The sequence below is a fragment of the Fusarium venenatum genome (assembly GCF_020744135.1).
Source record: "Fusarium venenatum strain MPI-CAGE-CH-0201 chromosome Unknown EDB82scaffold_1, whole genome shotgun sequence".
Classification (NCBI taxonomy): domain Eukaryota; kingdom Fungi; phylum Ascomycota; class Sordariomycetes; order Hypocreales; family Nectriaceae; genus Fusarium; species Fusarium venenatum.
In genome coordinates, this window is record NW_027072129.1 from 11,771,590 (window position 1) to 11,793,832 (window position 22,243).

Below are 22,243 nucleotides of genomic sequence, written 5' to 3' on the forward strand. Positions count from 1 at the left end.
GACAGTCGGTAAAGTGATGATGGGTGACTGACGATGTAGGCTTTGTAATCAAGTTCGAAGCCGTCCCCATGCTATGTCAAACTTTGCATTGTGGTGGTAATCGCATATTTCAAAGCTGCTATATCAGCCAGGACCGCAGAAGATAAACCTTGATTGATTGACTGACTGAATATAAAAACTCCTTGTAGACAAGAATTGCTTCTTTACTGTTTTAATAGGTAGCCCTTAACTAACGAGCGAGAACTGGGTTGATTGCAGTATAGCCAGCAAAGTCTCCCGAGGCAGGGCCGAAAAAGCCTTTCTGAGCATCATTGACATAAAATTGAGAGAATCGGGTGCCACTGTTAGGTCTTCTGCATGTTCCTGACGAATCGCAAGATCCATTGGGTGCACTACAAGCAAGCGTGTCATCAGATGATGGCAAGCAGGTAAGAGGAGCCGATGAGAAGTTATCAAATGGGCATATAACAAGTGGGCTAAGAACGCCTACATCCTTGTAGTTCAAGCATAGGTAGTTGTTATTGCTGCCTGTAAAGAGCTGTCCATTGGGGAGGAGAGTAAATATTAAGGTTTGTGTTGACCCGGATTGTTCGAATGATAGAGGGATAAAGCGTGTAGAGTCGCCTTGTAGAGCAAGGCCAGCGACTGGTCCAGTACCGACAATGGAGCCAGGCGTTGCAGATGGGGCTGTAGATGAGGAAATGGTAGCCGAGACTCCTTCAGTGGTTGTAGTTGTTGGTTCTTCGGTGACCGAAGTAGGAAGAACTTCAGTCGTGGTTGTGGCCAGCGTAGTACCAGGTGCCGAGGTTTCAGTGGACTCGAGGCTGACAGTCTCAGTCGTGGAGAGACCAAGGGTTTCAGTGAGGGTGGCAGAAGCTGAAGTGGCCGATGATTCAATGGTCGAGACAGCATCTGAGTGGGAAGTAGTCGTATCTGTATCGATAGGTGTTAGCCCCGAAGACTTGCCGCGAATGAAGTTACTTGCATGCAGGTTTGCACACGCCGGCTTGGACAACTACAATGGCCGCGGAAAGGCCAGTGGCGAAGAGTAAAACACGCATCTTGGAGATAGGCAAAGGTTAAATAACGTTAACGAGAGACAAGTAACTTGGTGAAGCAGTTTCAGTTGTTTTTTGGGCGGGAACTGATCTCTTAAGGACTTGGCAATAGGGGCAAGTCTCAACTAACACTTCAGTCTAAATCGATTCATTAACTCTGAATTGCCTATTTGAGGATGGTATCTCAATAGCGTGGCCGCTACATTCGTTAGTCCGTACTTAGGTGAGATAGATTTATAAGGGGAGATCAGATTTTAAGCAGATAAGGTTCTTATCGAATCTCTTTAGCACCATTTGGGAAATTACATTATCCTGTCCTGTTTTAGGGAGATGTGGTTAGGCGACAGTCCACAATTTGAGGCGTATTATATTGTTATGCATATATCGTAATACCATTACGTTCTTATGTAGTACTCTGTACACTAGGTGTCAATGCAACTGAGGTTAGGCTGCTTCTTAGTGTATTGCCAGTTAAATGCTACCATGTTTAAAAAAGACTCTTGGATAGGTATAAGTCCAACTGTCAAAGACGATATAATTTCAATCAAGGTTTCAGGTAAGAATCCGTGAATCAGTAACCAGGCCAATCCTAACTATTCACAACTTAACCAGGAAAAACTTAAAATAACAAATAAAACAAGAAACACAAATTCCTATCCATCTCCTCCATCCCAGCCGGTCAAACCAAGTATCTACTCAAGCAAGACAAATTATACAATGGAAACGTGGAACTGTGACTCCGCACAGGAAGTCTAATAAGCCAGGTGCAGAGCAGGGTCATCTCCCTTTTTGCGCGCCTCGAGTGCAAAAGTTGGATCCGTAACCCATATCGTACAGCACTTGACTGGCTCCGACTTTGTACCTTGGGGAATTCGCCACTCGTAGTTGAGTAAAAGATACATCATGACAATCTTGACTTCCTTGGCTGCAAAAAAGCGACCAGGGCAGGCGTGTTCTCCGTAACCAAAGCCCATGTGCTCGGCACTAGTCGAAGATAGTTGGATCTTATCCTCCCTGGCGGCGTCTGCTTGTTCTCTTTCACGAAAGAAGCGGTAGCCATCCCATTCGTCCGCATTGGGGTATATTTTCTCATCGCGCATGTTGTGGCACGAGACTGCAAGTTGATGGCCTTTGGGAATAAATGTGCCATCTTCAAGTGTAATGTCCTCGAGCGCTTCCCGCACCATCGAAGCTAAGTTGAATCTGTAAGCGGGCAACCTTGTAGAAGGGACATGGGTTCGACATACCAATTTGAACAGGTTTCAAGCGTTGAGTTTCCTTAAGCGCGCTATCAAGGAGTTTCATCTTGTACAACGCTTTCGTATTCCATCCCTCCTCCTTGATAACCTCTCTGATCTCATCTTGCAGTGGACCGATGATTTCAGGATGAGCGCAAATGTCTGTTATAGCTTGACATAGGAGATCAACCGTAGTATGGATCGATACAGCAGTAAGAAACAACTGCGTGTCTGCTGGGTCGTACGGAGCTTTCGCGGTTTTCTCAAACCATTCCAAAGAGTCATTGTATACAGTACCTTTCTCCTCTAATCGACGTCGCTCAAGAATGGGATCGATGAAAGCATGAGAGTCACTGACCTGCTTTCTCAGCACTCGGCATTGGCGAGAGAAGAGAGAAACTGTGTAGCGTAAATACTGAGGCCATCTGCGTAGGCGAGCTGCCATGTCAGTACTAGTGACAGAATACTCTGAAGCAATTCGTATCCACTCTTCGTTTCGACACAGATCCTCACCCAATAATACACGGCTTGATATCCTCGTGATTAAAGGTAGCATTGTGTCTCTTAGAGGAACTTTATGCCAGTCTGTAGATAATTAACTTAGCATCAGTGCCTTATCCCGAAAGTGTAAAAGTCCTTACCTTTACTACTACCAATGTAGTCTTCGATAGCCATATATGTTTCTTGAGCCAGCGGTAGAGTAATACGGTCTAATTTCGAAATAATTAGTACTGATATAACATTGCTAAAGCCAGGCTAAAGGTTGTCCACTTACTCAATTCTTTCTTCAAATACCCGTGAACAACGTTTTTTACCAGTGCTGCCTCATGCATTCCACCCTCACGGAACGGCTCAAAACCGGGAATCGAAATATGAAAGGCCTGAAGGCTGTTTAGCTGTATAACAACAATCTATTCAACAGGTTCAACATACCGAATCGTTTGATGCTTTGATAAAACTGAGACGTGAATCCTTCTTGATACTATCGGCCATTGACGGAGGTAAAATGGTAATCTCGCCCAAATCGCATATCAGGCGCATAGGTGTTGCTGGGTGCTTGGAAAACCATTCTTCGATGGTTTGGCGTGTGGTGGTCAGGATTCTAGACACTGGACCATCATCTGAAAACTCGTAGAAGCGTCTCGGGTTGAGCAAAGGCGCACTTGGTTTTGGGACCAAGTAGCTTCGTATTGCCAGTGTCAAGATGACAAACAAAGAAACATATGCCAGCATGTCGATTCGGACCTCCGGCATGCGGTCGATGATACTCATTACAGCCATGATGGTAAGATGATCTATCAAGCGTTGAAAAATATACCAGTTGTGCTTGATTACTTTTCGGGGTTTGGATGGCATTCAAATATATAGAAGTTATCCTGTATTTATAACAGATGTCTACATATCCCGTGACATTGCGGTTAACCGTTTGAGTAACTTCTGTAACTCTATTGTGTTACGTGCCACGTTGGTAGGGCCCCAATTATCAGGCCAGTTAACAAAACGAACTCAAACCTTATGCACCGAACAGTATCAGCATTTACACCTCCACATTGGTAGACTCGTAACCATGAGACCAGTTCCCCACTTACTCACAAAACAACCTAGCATTTCTCACCGAATAATGTTGATTTTATTGCATTGACCTTCACATTGATTGGTAGATGGTCCCGACTTCCAGGACAGTTTACAAAAGACCCAACCTTCCTTACCGAATAGTATGGATTTCAGTATTTTCACCTTCCCGCTGGTATATTCTTAAGTGCCAGGTCAGCACCCGCCTCATCAAAGACAACCGAAACCTTCCCGCGGAACAGTTGATTCTGGTGTTTTGACCTCCACGTTGGTGGGTCTCAGTATCAGGCCAGCCTTTCCACTCACTCACAGACCGACCGAACCTGGTTTCTTATTGGAAAGTGATTTCGGTACAGAATACGAGATTAGTAAGATCATCACTGTTAGGCCTACTCGCAAGAATGACCCGAAATTTGCAGTTATATGCGACACAAGAAGCTTGGCAAAAAGACTTCACAATAACAGTGCTGTTTATCATACACATAGAAGCGCAGTTCGACCTTTAGAACATTATGGGTAGAGAATATAGAAAGACTCTAAGAGTTATGAACTGACAGATATGATATTAGTAAGAATTTATTTGAAGAAAATGCAATTAGTCAAAATAAAAGAGTAATTTCTCCGGACATTTTTTCTCATATTGTATGAAGATAATTAATATCTCAGTGTCTACTATAGGGTGTCTATAGAGCCCCCGATCATGATCATCCAGGGCTTAATCTCGTCTGCGAGCTGTTTTCCCAAAAAGAGAATTTGGTAAGACTTGGATTTCTCTTTCCAAGGCAGGAAGCAGGGAGCTGTTCAACCTAGCACCATTGCATGTAAGTGGAAGCTCCGTCAATCACGGCTCCGCATTTGTTGATAGTTGTGCTGTACTTATAGAATCAAATAACATCACGATGGAAATTGTCAATCTAATTCACTTCGCTCATGTTATCATCTGTTAAAAGCTTGTTTAAGATGCCGTGTACACAATATCAGAGAACCAAGATGGCGCTCCTCTCTCCCCTTGATCAATTGAACTCTTCGTTTTATTTGCGCTGGTCTCTTGTACTTCAGGTCAAGGATCTTAACAAGGCTGTTGGTAGCCTTTCAAAAGGATTAAGTGCTGTTACAACGACACTGCCGTACCTCAAAGGGCGCATCATCTACTGTACAGATAACAGCAAAGACGGGACGTCCTCTATTGCTCGAGCTGTAATTTCTGTGTCAGATGACAGTCCGAATGTATTATTACGAGAACATGGTCCGGCAAATGGACTACCTAGTCTAGCAAGGATGAAGGAAGAGGGTGGACCCGCCCACCTTTTCCCCGATGATCTATACTCTTTGTCTATCTTTATAGATGTTACTTCCAAGCAATCTCACCCAGTATTTGAAACGACATATGCACCTATCGAAGGAGGTCTGGTACTGAGCATGTGCGTTCATCATGGCGTTATGGATGCCCGAGGACTCGCCACATTGACCGAACTATGGGCCTCCTTCACCAGCCAGCAACATCAAAGGGAGAACATCGGGTTTCTAATGAACCTTCCCGATCCCAACGAGCCTCTTACACGAACGGTCAGACTTACCGCATCTGCAAATGACACTGCAAAGCCTGGGATCACCAATATCGAGACAATTTTCCAACATTATAAAAATGACAGAGTACTCGAACAAGATATCCCTTCGTCAACAGAGGCTAGCAGGCCAAGATCAAGCAAGATATTCGCTTTCTCAGGCGATAAGCTCGAGTACACGAAAACCTTTCTGGCAGAGAACAACTGCCATGTCACGATAAACTCCATTTTGAGCTGTGTGATTTGGTGCAACGTTACGCGTATACGTCTATCACGCCTGTCATGGCAGCCACCGATACAATTCTCACGGTTTTTCCAAATGGTAGATGGTGAACGGCGTTTAGGCCCAGCAATCGATGAACCAGGGCCTTATCTTGGTAATGTCGTGCTGACATCGTCGGTTGATGTCTCCCTTAACACATTAGCGACGACTGGCTCTTTCGACCAGCAGTCAATCTCCTCGATGGCTCCAGTAATGCAGGCCGTAGATGAAGCATCAACACAAGTCACTAATAAATATATTGGTGGCTTCTTGGAAATGTTGCAACAAGTTGAGGACCTTGAAAGTCTTGGTATAGGACGCATGAGTCAGCATGGGGTCGACTTCATCTCATCCAACTGGGCAGACCTACCACTCTATGACTGTGATTTTGGACCATTGTTTAGCCAGGATTATGCAGAAGGAAAGAGGGGCAAGCCAGTCTTTGTGCGGTATCCGTATATTGATTGGGCTGATGGCAATTTGATAGTGCTTCCAAGATGGGAAACGCCAACTGGCAAGGATGAGACTATCGAAGCGTATATTATGTTGGTAGAGGATGATTTAATCGCTTTAGAAGAGGACACTAGCTTTTGCAGCTGGCTGAAGGAATAGAATTCCCTCTTTTAATGACTTCAAGTGGCAGTACAACAAGAAACGTCATTCTTTAACTTGCAGAATCGTGAATATCCATTCAATACTATTCTATCTAGCCTACTTCCGCCTCCACAATACCACGATTCCCTTCCTCTATCTTCGTTACTTATACATAGCTAAGCCTTTAGTTCAGTCTGCTGCACGGCATCGTGTGCCTCGTCAAACGAATCAATCTGGTAAGAGCTGAACTTGCGTGCAGAGACACCCTTGGCAAACATAACATCAAGCTCCTCAAAGGTTCGGTTGCGGGTTTCCGGAAGGCGGAAGTAACCCCAAACGAAGACCACGAATGCAGTACTACCCCAGACAAAACCGGTGTAACCCTTGAGGTTCCACTCGGTAGGGTTCATAAAGTAGGGCTGAAGGACACCGGCGATAACAGCCATGATAGCATAACCGTTGCGGGCCAAGCAGATAGTCTTTTGACGAAGTCGCGTGGAACCAATCTCAGCTGGAAGAGCCCAACCAAGCTGGCCAGCCGAGAGCTGGAAGACGAATGTCCAAACCAGGGTCAAGACAGCTTGAGCCATACCAATCTTGTCGTTCTCAGTGCGGGTGTTGAGGATTCCAATGATGAAGAGAATAATACCCATGACAAACATGCCGTAAAGGTAGGCTGTTCGTCGTCCGACATATGGCATGACGCAGATCCAGGACAGGATAGTAGCGAAGAGAGCCATTCCGTTACCGCCAACATTGAGATGGTAAGTTGTGGTAGAGTCAAGCCCAACCTGCTGGAAAAAGTATGTAGAGTTGTATGCAAAGTACAGACCAGAAAGGATCTGACCGGCAAAACAAACAATCGCGATCTCGGTTCGTCGAAGCTCAAAGCCCTGGAAGCAATCCTTGTATGAAGTACCAACTGAAAGCTTCTCCTCGAGGTTGTTAGTGTAGACAATGAGGCCAAGAGCGTCCCGGAGTTCGTCGTCGGTGGCGCTGGGTCGGAGACGTCGGAGGTTCTTGAGGGCTTTGTCGTGGTCTCCGATTCGAACAAGATGCCAGGGCGTGTCGGGTGCGAAGCAGAGGATTGGGATCAGGACAACAGGCCAGAACCACTGCAGAGCAAAGGGGATTCGGTATGCCCAGGGTGCCGGTGTATTGACGAGACCAGCCATGACTCCGGCTGAGATAAGCTGGCCAATGATGAAGCACATGTTGGTCCAACTGGTCATGTAGACGCGAAGAGACATGGGAAGGACTTCTGAAGCATACGCAGGGGCAGTGGTAGCGAAGACACCCCAGGGTAGACCGCAGAGGAGCTGGCCCACGAGAAGCACCGTGGTGTTGGGCGCAAAGAAGGTAATGAAGATGAAGGCGGCAAGGGCGACTAATGAAGCAATGAGAACCTTGATATGGCCATATTTGGCGACAAGCACTCCATTGAGCAGTGTGCCGAAAAAGGCACCAATACCTGCACCATTGCCAAGACCAGCCTGCCAGGGAGCAGAAAGCTGGTAGTTGTTTGTCTCTTCATTCCAGTGACCGTACTTCTTTGCAAACGCAGGGTAGGCGTAGAAGTTGGAAAGCAAATTGGTATCGTAGCCTTCCATCACAACACACATGGAGACAACAAGACACCAGAACACGGTCCATGGGTATTTTCGGACGGCTTGAAGAGGAGGGAGGTTGTGTTCGGCCTGGGCACCAAGACGCGCCTGGTCAGTGGTATCGTGAACGCCCTTGGTGGGAACTCGGGCTTCGACATCGTAGCTCTCGGCGTGTGAGACCGATGCATCAAGGGTTTCCTTGCCCATCTTGATTGGGAGCGATAGATCGATTTGTAGGTGTTGTGAATGTGGAAGATGAGATGCGATGCTGGCGATGATCCTGGCTTGATCGGTGCCGCATCCTTGAGGTTATATAATGGAAACCTTTGGTCCTCACAACGGATGTATTTCCCAATCTACTGTTTCCTCCTTGTCATCCCCATGGGGTATGCAGATTCGCCCCATGGGGAGGTGGTAATGGTTTGACTCGTTTGAGATCCGAAAATTACCCCATTTGGTTAAGTGTAGTTGACCTTCCTGAAGAAAAGCCTAGGCCTGGGCTTGATGTAGCGATATTCTCATTGGTAACATAAACGAACTAACCGACTCGGTGGGTACCCCTCTCTTTCGCTGCTTTCATCGGGCCGAGAATAGCAGGTGGTAGAATGAAAAAACAAGGCCACTCCATAAGCACTTGATGAGCCGATTATATCTCCATTGAGTGAACAATTGCCCCGGTTTGGTGGATTTACGATGACTACTACTATGCAGGAAAAGCGCGGCCAAGTGTGCGATAATTGCCGCTTCCGAAAGGTCAAGTGTGATCGTGGTTTACCTTGCAAGAATTGCCACCTCGGTGATCTCCGTTGTCAATACCGTCACAGCATTCGGAGGAAAGGACCAAAGCAGGGCCAAGGAAGACGACAGGCGCAGCTTCGACAGGGCCTTGAAACTCTTGATGCATACCAATTCAGGATCGTCACGCCGGGGGATCAATCGAATGCAGCACAGCAAAACAAAAGTGAGCCACCATCACAAACACAGGCCCAAGCACAGGTACCATCACCACCGCAGCACGACTTTCAACCTCTTCCACCTCCACAAGACGCGAATTTGGGCGACACGACTCTGTACATTGGACCAGAGATACCAACCTTAACCAATGACTCTATTTTCGAAACCGAAGACCTCTGCAACCGCATGTCGCTATCCCTCGTCGCTCACATACAGCTCTTTCAGAGATTTCTCTATCCGATCATGCCCGTGGTCGACGACGACATTCTCGCCGATGCTGCCAAAATAGACCAACTTCCGCCTTCACGGTATGCCCTCATACTTGCTATATGTGCCGCGACAAGAATGCAACTACGACTGGATAAACGTGTTGACGGGTCCGACAACGACCTCAACACGGAAATCCCACCTGAACCACGGCTAGACGGAGACATTTTGGTGAGCCTTGCCGAGAATTCTCTACGACAGTACAGTGTCATTGATGATACGACTCTCGACTCTGTTCTGGTTTCATTCTTCCTTTTTGCGAGCTACGGGAACCTCAACGACTCTCGTCATGCGTGGTACTACCTCAATCAGAGCATCACTCTCGCCCAGGCGCTTGACTTGACTCGGGAATCAGGATACCATGGATTACCTGACAAGGATAGAGAAAAGAGACGACGTGTGTTTTGGCTTTTATTCGTAACAGAACGGTATGGATCCCTCACCATGTCTTTGTCTATTACAAAATTGACTTTTATTCTAGGACGTTCGCCTTACAGCATCGAAGACCAGTCATGTTACGAAGTACTGTGAACAAGCCACAAATTGTTGACTCGAACTGTCCTGTTGTCATGCACGATTTTATAAACCACATCAGCCTGTTTGAATCACTCCCATACTCATTATATGAATGGCAACCAGAAAACGACGACAGACGATTCGAAGATTTGAAACTTGTCCACAACATAAACGAGAAGCTATGTAGGGTCAAACCAGAACAATCAATCATTGAAAGCCAACGGTTCGATACCCTTATAACGCAGCAATGGCTTCGGGTATCTATGTGGCGTATTGCATTTGGACAGAACCCATCTTCTGCGTCTGGATTTGGGCTTTTACTTCCTCCTGCCCTTCCAATGGATGCAGGGAAGATCATCATGTCAGCTTTGGGGTCCGTGGGGACCAAGTCTAAAGACTGCCATGGTATCGGAATGGTAAGATACTTATGTTTTTTGTGAATCCTTTTTAACTTTTCCCAGGAACAAAAGTTATTCGATGTCGGAGTCAGTCTTGCTGACACGGCTCAAATTCCCGGCTGGACATGCAATGCACTAGATAACGGCCCTCGTGATTTACTCTCTGTAGTAATCCATGCTCTATCTACTGTTCGCGGATCACAGTCACACCTGCTACCCAATCTTCTCAAGCACTCAGAATCATTGTTCTCTCTCTCAGATCCGAGCGCACATATCGATTTTCAGTGGGATATGCTGGACGGCCAAAATTGTAAGATAGATGCTATTGTGGAGGAGATAGCGGAAGAAAGTGACGAATTTGTTGAGCCGTTGGATTGGGAACCGGAGACTGGTCTTGACCTCTTGGATTTAAGCACACCTGTTGTGACTGCCACGTGGAGTGATGCATCGGTAGTGTGTGATCAGTTTGATCCCGAGATTGGTTTGTCGTTCAATTGAGTGTATCTTGTGGAATAAAATTAATCATTTCATTGATCTAACGCAACATATGTATCATTTCCCAGAGTTCCTTTTGGTTTATATCACCATGTCTCGTATCCTCATCCTCAAAGATTGCACGAAAGAGCATGCCTCATTTTCTATACCCGTTCCAAAAGAACAACCTTACTATCATAGTCAGTACCAAATCGATACTGAATACCACCATTCATCAACGTTGCGCCAGAATAAATTTCACCTCCATCAAGCTTGTACCTTGCATTTGCGTCGAGACCCGCCAGGCGAAGTAGGGGAAAGTTGGAAACAGTAGTTGACATCATTTGGAAGGCGAAGAGGACAGCTTCGCTTCCATCTTCTGACACAAAGATTGCCGCAGGGAAATTGGACTTTTCAGGTAAGACAAGTCGCCACATGTCACCACTGATAATGATTGGGTTGATCCTTTCGGCGAGCGCAATCAGTTCTGGTATTTGCTTCTTGTCTTCCTCGGGCGTGTGGTCCGGGTCAAGTTCAAATCCAAAAGAGCCTCCCATCATAGCGACGTGAGCTCGGAAGCTCATCGGGATTGAACGTCCTGTTATGTCGTTTGGTGAAGAGCACACATGTGCTCCCATAGATGATGGTGGGTACACCAATGATGTGCCGAACTGAATGTGAACACGATCGTAGGCGTCCATGTTATCGGATGTCCAGACTTGTGGGAAGTACTGGAGAATGCCAGGATCAAATCGGCCACCGCCAGAAGCACAGCCTTCCCAGAGGACATTGGGAAAACGAGTAGTCAGCTCATCAAAGACATGGTAGATACCAAGCATGTAAGCGTGTTGGTTACCAGGTGTTGGACTTTCATGCATCGCTCGGTTGTTATCCCACTTGACGTAAGTGATAGGTGCTGAATCCAGGATCTTGGCCACTGAATTTATGATATACTCCTGCACTTCAGGAAGTGCTACGTTCAGGACAAGCTGTTGACGAGTCTCACTGCGTGCGTAGGTACCAGCGCTTAAAACCCACTCAGGGTGCTGTTCATAGAGCTCAGACTTCTGGTTAACCATTTCAGGCTCAACCCACAGACCAAACTGTAGGTTCTCTTCAGACCCTGCAGCCTTGAGCTTGGTGACACTCTCAACGAGAGGACCCAAGCCCTGTGGGAATCTCTTGGGATTTACAACCCAGTCACCCAAGCCAGCGTGGTCGTTGATACGAGGATGTTTGTCTCCAAACCAGCCATCGTCAAGTACAAAGAGCTTGGCGCCTAATTTAGCAGACTCTTGTGCGAGCTTGTAAATTGTCTTTTCGTCAAAGTTGAAGTAGAGACCCTCCCAGCTGTTGAGCAAGACTGGGCGAGTTTCGGAAACAAACTTGCTTCTGATAAGGTTCCGGCGATAGAGACGATGGAATTTTCGTGACATGTCGCCAATACCGAAGTTGGAAAAGACCGAAACACATTCGGGCGATTGGAGAGACTCGCCGGAACGTAATGGCCAAGAGAGTTGGCATGGGTTTATCCCCATGACTGCTCGGGTTAGCCCTTGGTGACTCTTCTCAACTTCGACGTTAAAAGACCCAGTGTAGACGAGAGAAAAGCCCCAAGCGTCACCGTGAGACTCGGTTGTAGTTGGGTTGACCAAAGACAAGAATGGGTTGTGGTAATGAGATGAGTAACCAGTCGTGCTTCCGAACCTTTGACTGTTAGCCGAAGAATGTGCCTGGCGCTTCATTTACTTACCCTTGCGTTCCATACTCGACCTTTCGGCGAGTCCTACTGCATTCTCTTGTCCATTCTCCCTGGAGCTGCAACATATCATACTCGTCGTGGGGGAAATCAACGCTGAAGCTAGCTAGCTTCTCGACCACAATGACATCATCACTGTTGTTGATAATTTTGACATTTCTGACGATAGCATCAGAGTTTGAAAAGATCGAGTATGAAAGGTCGGCGGCAACTGAACTCTGCTCATCACACAGATGAATCACAAGTGTTGAAACCTCGTCGTCTGAGCCAAAGGTGCAAGGCAATTTCTCCAAAGCGGGCTTGCCCTTGATGATTGTGTACGATTTGTACTTGAAATCACAGACCGTGAAACCCTTTGCGTGCTTGATGTGCACAGCAGGAGTGCGAAAGTCGCCCCGGCCAAGGTCTGGAAATTCGCGACGAAGATGGGCCTGCGTGGACCAGCCTCCGCCGTTGGATTGAATCTGGGCAATGGGGTTTTCCGTCACGCGGGCACCGAAATGATCCAGAAGAAGGTCCCCAGTCGCTAAGTCGACATGGAAGCGGTAGGAGACATTCTTCCCATTGAGGGCGAATGATGTCCCGTCGACCACGATTGCTAGAGATTGTCAGTTCAGGAGCTCTAACGAGATTGCTACAGGGGACGCACGGTCGATTTTGAAGTTTGTTGTAAGGGTCATCCTGGCTGATAGACAGAACACGAAAAAATGGCTTTAAAATACCAACAAAGATCAAGGTCTAAAGTAAAATGAGGCTCTCTATAAATATGTTGAATGGCTCAAGAGACAATTCCTTAGCACAGTTTGGTTATCTCCGTTCCCCGCCTATTTTTGTGGTAGAAATCCGAGTATTTCCCCATGGGGCTAATTGAGCTCTGATCGCGCGGGGAGATGAGACATGTCCGACTTGGCTCATTCTGCAGCACTGCTACTCCCAGTCAACCAATCGCCTAGTCCACTCGGAGTTCATCTCGTCCGAGTTTAAATTTAGTGCGGTCCACCATTGAGGCAAACCGAGAATTGGCATTGGCGAGGCCAAGAACATTGCAGTTCACTATTTGGTGCGGTAACAGGACGTCGATTGAAGATAACGTTGATTGTTTCTAATTAGATTCATGCGTACAATATGACATGATCGAATCTAGATTACACTGTCCATCTAATGCATGGCCATATCATCCACCTTCTTCTGCCCAATCGCGTTGGAACCAACCGGTGCATCAGGCCCATCAAAGATCTCTGCTACTTCCTCAAGCGAATGACCCTTGGTCTCAGGAAAGAAGAAGAAAATCAGTGTCAAATGAATACCGATAGCGACGCACCAAACAATGTAGTACTTCCACGAAATCGCCTCCATTGCAACAGGGTTTGCAAAAGCATTGTACACACCCGCCAAATTGCCCGTCAGCTGGTAAAGCATGGATGCCTTTGCGCGAAGCGAATAAGGTGTTGCCTCCATGATATATGTCGCGCCGATGGGACTGATGGCGTGGTAGAAAAAGGAAAAGACAAAGATCATAGCTAGAACTGCACCCGCAAAACCAATGTGTTCAAAGTTCTCTTGCTGGTTGCGCGCGGAGCAGATTGTCCAGATGATGTACGAAGCACCCATGCCTGACATGCCAAGGAGGAACAGAGATCGACGACCAAATCTATCAACAAGCGTCGCAAAGACAACGGCAGAAGCGAAACCCCACATTTGAAGACCGCCGTTCAAAAGTAGCTGGGTCTTGTGGTCGGTGATATTGATTGAATTGAGCACTTTGGCCAGGTAGTATGAGGTGAGAGCGTTACCGGACCACTGCAACATGGCGGGAATGTACAAGGCGAGGAAGAATCGATGCCAGTTACCACGTGAAGAAACCCACTCGGCCCATCGCGACTTTTTCTGGATTTTCTCAATTTCGAGAGTTGCAGTGATTTCAGCCATCTCGAAACGCGCAAGTCTAGAGTTGGGATCTCCATAACCGTGCCACTTTACCAGAATATCCTGAGCTTCCTTATATCGACCCTTGTAGATCAACCAACGTGGTGATTCGGGCGCAAACATAACTAGAGAAGCCTGAATAACGGAGAAAGTGGCTTGTAAAAGACTGGGTAGACGCCATGCCCAAGAACTCGTCATCCGGAAACTACCGTACGTGACCCACGCAGCGATGATAGCACCAAGTGGCCAAGATACCATCATGAAAGACACGACCTTTCCTCGGTGTGTGGGGTATGTAACTTCGGATAGTAGAGGTGGTGCGGCGGTTGAAACGATTCCTAGACCGAAGCCGATGATGAAACGGGACGCGACGAACATGCCGTAGTTGTAAGAGCAGGTCTGGACGATGGCTCCAATGATTATGGTGAGTGATCCCATGAGAATGGGAATACGACGACCGAGTCGGTCGCAAAGCTGAGAGGAGATCAAGATCGAGATGAGGACGCCACCATTGGGACCAAAGGTCATGGCTCCAAGACGAGTTCCTTTTGGTTCACCGAAATATTCTTGCCATTGTGGAAGAGACTGTGCACCATTGAGCATGCCTAGTTTGTTAGTACGTTATGATCTATTTTCCATGAAGTTGTCGTGTTGTTCTTACTTGCGTCGAAGCCAGTGGCCGTCTGAGTTAACAAACCACTCAGAAGCAATAGATTGAGCTTCCATAGCGTCCAATCCGCGTACCATGGCGGGCGATCGTTTGGAATGACATCGTTAAGAACGAGGCCCTGGAACTCATTCGAGTCGGCGTCTTGAATGTGCGCTTCTTCAATTCCCTGTTTGGAGGCCATGTTGAATTGTAGGTGGGAGAGACAGTTATCTCCAACTGGGTACAGGAGACTGAAAGTGATCTCCACAGTCTTTATAACTCTTTGACATGTGGAGAGTCTTCTTTTTCGGTTCCTTTACCGAAGCGCTCGTACCAGAATATCAGGAGATAATCTGCCGCCAAAGCCAAGATTTACCCCCAGACTGCCCTCTTCAGTCCACTCAAATGACTTGTGCCGATGCCCGATGCATCTAGTCCCGCTCTTTACCCCAGATCTACCCCGGAGTCAAATGCTTCTGAGCAGGAATTTGGACATTGATTATCCTTGGGTCGGTTAGACTCGTTTTCCCCGCACCAGTATGTGGCGTCTCGGGGGAAACGGAGCCGATAAGACATGACTTTTGTGAGGGAAGTGGCCCGGGGTATTCGTCGGGTGTCCTTGGTCCGGTGCTAGCGTCATCTCCCCATTGGCCGTATAAGATCAGGGTTATGCATTCAAAGCAATTATCCACGAAGTCTTCAACTTTCGTTGCGAAGCCTTATATAGTGAATTTGGCAAACGAGGGTTCTAAAAAAAACTTTCGATTCACCTAAAGTGAGCTGCCAGTCTGGCAAGGCCTGTAAATATCTATCCAGAATACCATCAGATCTGGGCAAGGTTGAAGTGCCGTCGCATTATTCACACATGCAAAGTTAGAGAGATTGTATTTTAGACCCGAGTACCTCATGTATCAGAGTACAATAACTTTAATTCTTCTTCAGTCGCTGAGCCTCAACCTGGATCGCCTCAGGCAACCACTCTTCCAAACTGGGACTCACAGGCTTCCAACCCAAGTATTTCCTCGCTCTCTTTGCATCACCACGGCTGTTTAGTCCCCAAGAAAGAGCCTGGAATCCCAATTTCTCCTGTGCTTCATCCACATCAAGCACCTTTGTCTCATCACTGTCAAGAAGACCCTGCTTCTTAGCCTCCTTGGCAAGAAGAGTGGAAATTTCGCTCCATTTGTGAGTACCGTTTTCAGCGAAGAAGTAACCCTTTGGACCCCAGATCTCTTGTTCGTTTTGATTGTCAGAAGATGCTGCACGCTGAGAAAGGAGGACGATCAGAGTGGACAGGTCGTGGACGTGGACGTTATCCCATTCCGTCTTCCCGGCGCCAATGATGGGCCCAAAGCCCTTCTCCAGCGTAGTCTCTGCTAAGCCTGGAATTTGGCGACTGCGCTGGTTGGTAGGTCCTCGACCTGTTCCGTAGATTGTGGGAGGGCAAACAATAGCGACCTTTACAGCATCAGGGTTCTTTGCGGCCTCTTCCAGAACGATTTTGTCAACGTCGCGATGGAAGGCGGTATCGGGCAGAGATGTGACCTTGTCGATACCCTCCAAATCGTTGTATGATTGATCTGGGAGGGGTGCTTCACCGTAGCGCTTGTTGTCTTGGTCATACCAGCAGAGAATTCCTGTACCGCTGATATGAATCCAATAACCGGGGTTCGATTCAGAGTGTGTAGACTGTAAGCCGGCCCCAATAGCACGTGCTGCCCCAGCGTGATCAGAGCTGTCAGCAGTATCTGAACGGCTAGTTAGCATTATGAGTCCAGTGTATAGCTGAAGATAGACGTACGAATAACAATGTCGGCCTCTGAAGCAGCCTTCTTGATAACCTCAGAGTCATCCAGCGATCCGATGGCCAGTTTCACATCTGGATATTGCTTCTGAACATCCTTTCCCTTTTCCTCACTTCTGACAAGAATCGTGTACTTCCAGCTTGGCTGAGCCTTGGTCAAAGCATAGAATGCGTCACCGCCGATAAAACCGGTGGTGCCAGTGCTAGCCGACGTTAGAGTCAGACGAATGGTCAATTAAGTAAGACACTTACATAAAAACGTTCTTTGAAGCCATCTTGATTATTGTATATTCCAGATTCGACTGATCGATTGTGTGCACGAGAGTAATTAATTCCTTATAAATTGGTATTTGTAGAAGTAGCTTTTTCTATCGAAATATCAACGACGTCAAAGACGTCTAAATGACGTCGTATCCTCTGGGCTCCAAGCGGGGCTGACAACGCTTATTAGTTTAGATAAGATTTACACCGACAAATATGTATATACACTAACAATTCTGTTACAACACTACAGGGCTGTGGATAAGACATTTTCCAGATCTCTCAATCAGTTGCGCGATATGATGCAGAAATGACAATTATCTACCTCTATCAGGATTGTCTGGAAGCTTCTTCCCAGAGTTTTCGGACTTCGATCCTGAACGCTACATCAGACCAAAGAAAGTCCCTCAGTATCTCATACGTTTCAGTCCATGACTGCAGCACACCATATCTTTCAGACATTGCTGATCTCAGCATATTGATGTAATTTGAGCGTACAGGTCCACGGGGAGAGAATGCGCCTCCCATGTAGATAAGCCAGAGCAATAAATCTGCATGCTCGTCCCACACTGGATCATTATATGCCTGTTGAAGTTCAAAGAGCAACTGCGTGGATATGTTGGCCTTGCATATTAGCAAAGCCTTATAACAAAAAGTTGGAAAATAACTCACAGGAATTACCAAAGCGCACCATACTGTACAGCATAGCATAACAGAGCATAGATACGCTCCAAGATAACAACATCTTGATAGCTGTGTCGCCTTCGGGAGGGCTTCTAACCGTGATTGTATAGATGCTGTATGACCATTGATGAATACTGCCGATACAACGCAATCGGCCGGTCGATAATCGTCGCGGATACGTTCAAGAGCGTAGATATCTTCTAGCACTTCTATAAACTCATCACTAAAGAGATGAGATCGGATCTGGAAGCCTGGCGGTAATTGCAAGAGATCCGTAGCAATAGAATCTCTTTCCCACTCGAGCTCAGCGAAGCTCTTGTGATGGAACATACGCTTTGAACCGACTAGAATCGAAGAATTTAGGTCTTGCCTGTTGAAGAGGTTAATACGATAGCAAGAAACGCACTTCCAAGAACTTACCAAAATATCGCACGTTTAATCCCCTCAGTGAGACAAATACCTGAGTTTTGGCAGGTTGTAAGTAGAAGCTGCACAGCTCCCATATGCAGGTCTACCTGCGATACCGTTCCTAGTCGGGCCTGGCACTTTGATGTCAGCTCAGCACATGGGCATTCGGTCCAGGTTCTCATACCTCAACTCCAACTAAAAGTAAAATCGCACCAATTGTTGACTCTGAGACACTATGGTTGAACATCATTGTCTCGCGAATATGATGGATGGCCTGGCCTCGATAGATGAGACATTCCTTATTGATGATGCCTCCACTAGCTGCAAACGCTAACGATAGCATCACCGCATTTGACAAGGCAGGGTCAACAAGACCAGCACGAAAAACTGACTGAAAGTTCTGGAAATCGAGGTCTTTAGAAACACTGAAGACTGGTTCCGGAGCTAATCGGGCTTCGTCTGTTCGTCTTCAGTTAGCTATTATTAGATTCTATTTGCAGCGAGTGAGAGGCCCACAATTGTTAAGGAAATGTTGCAGTCTCGTTCCTTTAATTGCAAGACTGTCGAATGGATCAATTGTACTCGCGCTCAATGTCGCTGGCGATGGGGCTAAGTATCTATCATGGTTTCCTTTGCGTATGGCTCTTTTTATGCTGTTTCCATTCTCCGGAGTGTGGATGCAAAAGTTCTCCATGGATGCTTGTTGAATATTTCTCTTGTTCTGCAACGCCTGTTTGACTGCGTGTGAACGGGCCACTCGTTTCGTGGTCTTGTCATTCTGCTCTTCGGGAGTTTGGAAGGTGATAAATTGAAATTGCACCACTGAAGAGGTTAGATATTTTCAATTGACATATTTTTCATAATTGCTTACTTTTTTCTTGTGCATAAATATGTCTCTGTCTTCTCGTCTACTGAAGAAAATACATTGGGTTGTCCAGGCATGAATGGGAATGGTGAGATTGGCCGAGCTCATTATCTCATCAACTCTGCTGAGAAATCACAGCTTCGGTATTTTCCGCTAGCGTAGATCGGTCAGACTTAACTAGTCCCAGAAAAGAAAAACCTCGTTTCCTGATTAGGAAGTATCTCATTGCTAGATGTATAACAATGAATCTCGCGATAGCCTCATTTCCCCACAAACATTAGCGCATCTAATAATCAAATATCAGCATATCAGTCACTATATTTCTAATCATCATTGAAGACAAATTACATCCCAACGTTTGTCATCAAGATCAGAGGTATAAAAGAACCAAGATGGGACTAGAGGGAGATGTCATTGCTATCACTCAAACACTCAACCAACACCACAGTTCTTATTGTCTAAACAACACAAATTTGTACTCTTTACTCTAGTCTTAACCTTCAACTTCACCATGTCAGACTCACGCCTTTTCCAGCCTATGAAGATTGGCAACATCCAAGTTCAACATCGTGTAGGCATGGCTCCCATGACTCGGCTTCGGGCGACTGTGGACCGTATTCCCAATACCCTCATGAAAGAATACTACAGTCAACGCGCTTCCACACCTGGGACTCTCATTATCACTGAGGGAACTCTCGTGTCACCTACCTCAGGTGGTGGGTTTGCCCGAACACCTGGGATCTGGAACCAGGAACAAGTGAGTGCTTGGAAAGCCATCACAGATGAGGTGCATAGCAAGGGCAGTCATATATTTGTCCAGCTTTTCGCTATGGGTCGAGCTGCCACTGTCGAAGTTGCAAAAGAGGAGGGAATTGACATTATATCAGCGAGCTCGCTTTCTTTCGAGGGGAGTAATGCTCAGCCTAGAGCTATGACTCTTGAAGAGATCCACAGCATGATCGATGCCTTTGTGACTGCGTCCAAGAACGCAGTGGCAGCTGGTTTCGATGGTGTTGAGATTCATGGTGCAAATGGATATCTTCTTGACCAATTTCTTCAAGATGTCAGTAATCATCGCAATGATGAGTTTGGTGGAAGCATCGAGAATAGATCGCGCTTTATGAGCGAAATCATGAAGTGCGTCGCCAAAGCCATTGGGCCAGAGCGCGTTGGTCTCCGTCTTAGCCCATGGAGTACCTTCCAAGGCATGCGAATGGAGGACCCCATCCCGCAATTCACAGACATCATCAACAAAGCCAAGGCTCTTGATCTGGCCTACCTCCACCTCATAGAATCACGAATCTGTGGTAGCGTTGATGATATCAACAATGGCCAGGAAAGGCTTGACTTTGCTTATGATCTCTGGAAGGGTGCTTTCCTCATTGCGGGAGGGTATAAGCTACACGGTGCAGAGGATCTTGTCGACCGTGAGCATCCAGACAAGGAAATCATGGTCATGTTCGGGAGGGACTTCGTGGCAAACCCTGATTTGGTATTGAAGCTGCAGCATGGTTTAGACCTCAATCGGGGTGAGAGGAACACGTACTACACTAGCGACTCCGTTGGATACATCGACTATCCATTTGCTCCCAAGGTAGCTGTTTCTGCTTAAAGTGGTTTCAACATACTTTCTTTTTCTGTTTTCCTTAGTCTTCAACAATATTTAGATAGTCTCGCCTTCTATAGCCTTCTTCAAATCCTGATTCATCCTCACATATCCCTCTCTCAACTCTTCCAACTTTCCCATCGCCCCTACGATAGGTGCCAACATTCCAGAGAACCGTTCACCCTGAACAAAACGTGTCAAAGTGTCGTCCCCGTCAACTCTTTCTAGTAAACACCAATGTTCTGTGTCAATGAAGGCTGGTGTAAGAATGCTGCCATTCCATCGAAGTTCTTTTTCTGGAATAAGCACAGAGACGGTATTGGTATATGATTGGCTCTTGTTGATGATTATAGTTTGCTTGCTGCCGACAGAGAGCTCAGAATGCGGTGGTTGGATCTCGATTGATGTAACAAAGGTGTTCCATTCGGGCCAGGATTTGAGATCCATTAGGAAAGCCCAGACTTTGGCCGGAGGTGCTGAGATGATTAGGGATTCTTGAATTTCAGGCATTTCAATTGACGGTGATTATCAGAGACTGCTGTCCCATATCATCAAGACGCGTTGATACTTTTTATTGTTTGTTATGGGAATCACTCCTGTCAATATCATCCGAGCCCGGTGAATGGTGAGTGTTGTTAATCCGTAATAGGCACGGTACGGGGCGTCTCTCTCCCATAATGACGTAGACTATTTGGACGGAGGGATTGTTGACCCGCGACTAACGCAAGCTTATCATCTGCATCACAAAAGGTGTTTCGCCCTAGCCCAGCAATGCTTTAGTCAAAAAGTAACAGAGGTCGATAAATTGTTAAAAAGCGATAGGTTTGTTGGTCTGATGTTATTACTCCGTTAATTCATGAATAAAAAGATAATCGCTGGCTCAAGATCGTATGCTCCTCCATCCATTTGCCATCTCGCGCATGCCAATCCTTCCGTTCTGTCACACTCCTGTCCATCCCAGCCACTCGTGTTATTCTTGTCGCGTGAATCGAGCGATGTCTAAGGGACCGGCTCGTAGCCTCCGCTTCGCATGTGAGCCTGGCGGTTGGAGAATAGGTAATAAACGAGCATTCCGACGATGGGGAAAAGGAAGACAACGAGACACCAGAGAATCTTGTGGGAAACGGGGCGGTTGGACTGGAGAACCTCGACTACGTCACAGTTAGCGAATGATTAACCATACAACAGGATAAAGACGTACTCCAGACGAGAATGTCAAGCACTAAAACAATGAATCCAATGATTCCACCACCAGTACCGTAGTGCCAGGGCTTAGCAGAGGTCGCGCTGATGGCATCATCAGCGATGGGAGCAGCAAAGGCAAGCGTCGCGAGCCATAGCTGGAGGAAGGAGATGATGGCGTTATTAAACATGTTGGTGGATTGGTGTGTTGCAAGATTGAACTTGGCAGAGACAAAGAGAGGAAGAAGAACGGAAAATGCAGCCTTTTTGTGAGGCGCACTCGACATCAAAACAGGCTCCCATGGCACATGATACAAACATTGCGTCATTGATTGGTGTCCTGTCACTGTCACTACCCGCTTCCAGACAAGGGTGGTGGGTGATCCACGTAGCGAGGTATTTACCCTAGATATTTTTTGTTTGTTCTAATTAAACACCTATGTAGACATCAATTCCACAAAGCTATGGGGTTTTTTCCATCAGTAGTTTTGATCACAATAGCTTTTTCTCTCTTCAACATTTTTCAGTTTGTCTGAGTGAAGAGCTAAAGCGTGGACAGACGACTGCGTTCAGTACAGGTTATGTCGATTCTAC

The 22,243-nt window shown here is 46.7% G+C and overlaps 11 protein-coding genes across 11 annotated transcripts; 3 read left to right on the plus strand and 8 right to left on the minus strand.

Moving 5' to 3' along the window:
- Positions 1-229: 229 nt before the first annotated feature.
- Positions 230-1,061, minus strand: EDB82DRAFT_544440 (uncharacterized protein; the record flags this gene model as incomplete). Its single annotated transcript, XM_065609407.1, has 2 exons — positions 230-933; positions 986-1,061. The coding sequence occupies 2 exons, from the start codon at positions 1,059-1,061 to the stop codon at positions 230-232; spliced, it is 780 nt and encodes a 259-aa protein (XP_065466126.1).
- A 749-nt stretch (positions 1,062-1,810) lies between these two features.
- Positions 1,811-3,568, minus strand: EDB82DRAFT_424750 (cytochrome P450 monooxygenase; the record flags this gene model as incomplete). Its single annotated transcript, XM_025734931.2, has 5 exons — positions 1,811-2,250; positions 2,306-2,881; positions 2,938-3,006; positions 3,072-3,177; positions 3,230-3,568. 5 exons carry the CDS (start codon positions 3,566-3,568, stop codon positions 1,811-1,813), a joined length of 1,530 nt encoding a protein of 509 aa, XP_025587272.2.
- A 1,260-nt stretch (positions 3,569-4,828) lies between these two features.
- EDB82DRAFT_544442 (acyltransferase) lies at positions 4,829-6,307 on the plus strand (the record flags this gene model as incomplete). The annotated part of the gene is made up of 1 exon (XM_025734820.2): positions 4,829-6,307. The coding sequence occupies one exon, from the start codon at positions 4,829-4,831 to the stop codon at positions 6,305-6,307; it is 1,479 nt and encodes a 492-aa protein (XP_025587271.2).
- Positions 6,308-6,363: 56 nt separating this feature from the next.
- On the minus strand, positions 6,364-8,318 carry EDB82DRAFT_494004 (MSF superfamily transporter). The gene has a single exon (XM_025734709.2). The coding sequence runs from the start codon at positions 8,101-8,103 to the stop codon at positions 6,466-6,468; it is 1,638 nt and encodes a 545-aa protein (XP_025587270.1). The 5' UTR covers positions 8,104-8,318; the 3' UTR covers positions 6,364-6,465.
- A 106-nt stretch (positions 8,319-8,424) lies between these two features.
- Positions 8,425-10,547, plus strand: EDB82DRAFT_454911 (fungal-specific transcription factor domain-containing protein). The gene is made up of 3 exons (XM_025734598.2): positions 8,425-9,545; positions 9,599-10,049; positions 10,095-10,547. Exons 1-3 carry the CDS (start codon positions 8,590-8,592, stop codon positions 10,527-10,529), a joined length of 1,842 nt encoding a protein of 613 aa, XP_025587269.1. The 5' UTR covers positions 8,425-8,589; the 3' UTR covers positions 10,530-10,547.
- EDB82DRAFT_439072 (Melibiase-domain-containing protein) lies at positions 10,548-13,059 on the minus strand. Its single transcript, XM_065607782.1, has 3 exons — positions 12,914-13,059; positions 12,259-12,862; positions 10,548-12,212 (listed from the first exon to the last, which is right to left on the minus strand). Exons 1-3 carry the CDS (start codon positions 12,942-12,944, stop codon positions 10,670-10,672), a joined length of 2,178 nt encoding a protein of 725 aa, XP_065466127.1. The 5' UTR covers positions 12,945-13,059; the 3' UTR covers positions 10,548-10,669.
- Positions 13,060-13,341: 282 nt separating this feature from the next.
- Positions 13,342-15,362, minus strand: EDB82DRAFT_454917 (general substrate transporter). The gene is made up of 2 exons (XM_025734375.2): positions 14,852-15,362; positions 13,342-14,795 (listed from the first exon to the last, which is right to left on the minus strand). Exons 1-2 carry the CDS (start codon positions 15,039-15,041, stop codon positions 13,423-13,425), a joined length of 1,563 nt encoding a protein of 520 aa, XP_025587267.1. The 5' UTR covers positions 15,042-15,362; the 3' UTR covers positions 13,342-13,422.
- Positions 15,363-15,766: 404 nt separating this feature from the next.
- On the minus strand, positions 15,767-18,690 carry EDB82DRAFT_544447 (uncharacterized protein; the record flags this gene model as incomplete). Its single annotated transcript, XM_065609408.1, has 7 exons — positions 15,767-16,587; positions 16,641-16,846; positions 16,896-16,945; positions 17,349-17,958; positions 18,009-18,127; positions 18,181-18,455; positions 18,513-18,690. 7 exons carry the CDS (start codon positions 18,688-18,690, stop codon positions 15,767-15,769), a joined length of 2,259 nt encoding a protein of 752 aa, XP_065466128.1.
- A 614-nt stretch (positions 18,691-19,304) lies between these two features.
- Positions 19,305-20,499, plus strand: EDB82DRAFT_118949 (uncharacterized protein). Its single transcript, XM_025734042.2, has one exon. It carries the CDS (start codon positions 19,373-19,375, stop codon positions 20,471-20,473), a length of 1,101 nt encoding a protein of 366 aa, XP_025587264.1. The 5' UTR covers positions 19,305-19,372; the 3' UTR covers positions 20,474-20,499.
- On the minus strand, positions 20,347-21,221 carry EDB82DRAFT_118938 (uncharacterized protein). The gene is made up of 2 exons (XM_025733931.2): positions 20,490-21,221; positions 20,347-20,362 (listed from the first exon to the last, which is right to left on the minus strand). The coding sequence occupies exon 1, from the start codon at positions 20,975-20,977 to the stop codon at positions 20,525-20,527; it is 453 nt and encodes a 150-aa protein (XP_025587263.1). The 5' UTR covers positions 20,978-21,221; the 3' UTR covers positions 20,347-20,362; positions 20,490-20,524.
- Positions 21,222-21,466: 245 nt separating this feature from the next.
- EDB82DRAFT_522619 (uncharacterized protein) lies at positions 21,467-21,840 on the minus strand (the record flags this gene model as incomplete). The annotated part of the gene is made up of 2 exons (XM_025733820.1): positions 21,467-21,618; positions 21,669-21,840. 2 exons carry the CDS (start codon positions 21,838-21,840, stop codon positions 21,467-21,469), a joined length of 324 nt encoding a protein of 107 aa, XP_025587262.1.
- Between the last annotated feature and the right edge of the window lie 403 nt (positions 21,841-22,243).

Coding starts and splice junctions, on each gene's coding strand:
- EDB82DRAFT_494004 (XM_025734709.2), bottom strand. CDS start 8,103: ATGGGCAAGGAAACCCTTGATGCATCGGTCTCACACGCCGAGAGCTAC.
- EDB82DRAFT_454911 (XM_025734598.2), top strand. CDS start 8,590: ATGACTACTACTATGCAGGAAAAGCGCGGCCAAGTGTGCGATAATTGC. Junction 9,546..9,598: donor CTTTTATTCGTAACAGAACG/GTATGGATCCCT, acceptor CTTTTATTCTAG/GACGTTCGCCTTACAGCATC. Junction 10,050..10,094: donor ACTGCCATGGTATCGGAATG/GTAAGATACTTA, acceptor AACTTTTCCCAG/GAACAAAAGTTATTCGATGT.
- EDB82DRAFT_439072 (XM_065607782.1), bottom strand. CDS start 12,944: ATGACCCTTACAACAAACTTCAAAATCGACC. Junction 12,863..12,913: donor AACAAACTTCAAAATCGACC/GTGCGTCCCCTG, acceptor GACAATCTCTAG/CAATCGTGGTCGACGGGACA. Junction 12,213..12,258: donor GTCGAGTATGGAACGCAAGG/GTAAGTAAATGA, acceptor TAACAGTCAAAG/GTTCGGAAGCACGACTGGTT.
- EDB82DRAFT_454917 (XM_025734375.2), bottom strand. CDS start 15,041: ATGGCCTCCAAACAGGGAATTGAAGAAGCGCACATTCAAGACGCCGAC. Junction 14,796..14,851: donor GGCCACTGGCTTCGACGCAA/GTAAGAACAACA, acceptor CTAACAAACTAG/GCATGCTCAATGGTGCACAG.
- EDB82DRAFT_118949 (XM_025734042.2), top strand. CDS start 19,373: ATGTCAGACTCACGCCTTTTCCAGCCTATGAAGATTGGCAACATCCAA.
- EDB82DRAFT_118938 (XM_025733931.2), bottom strand. CDS start 20,977: ATGCCTGAAATTCAAGAATCCCTAATCATCTCAGCACCTCCGGCCAAA.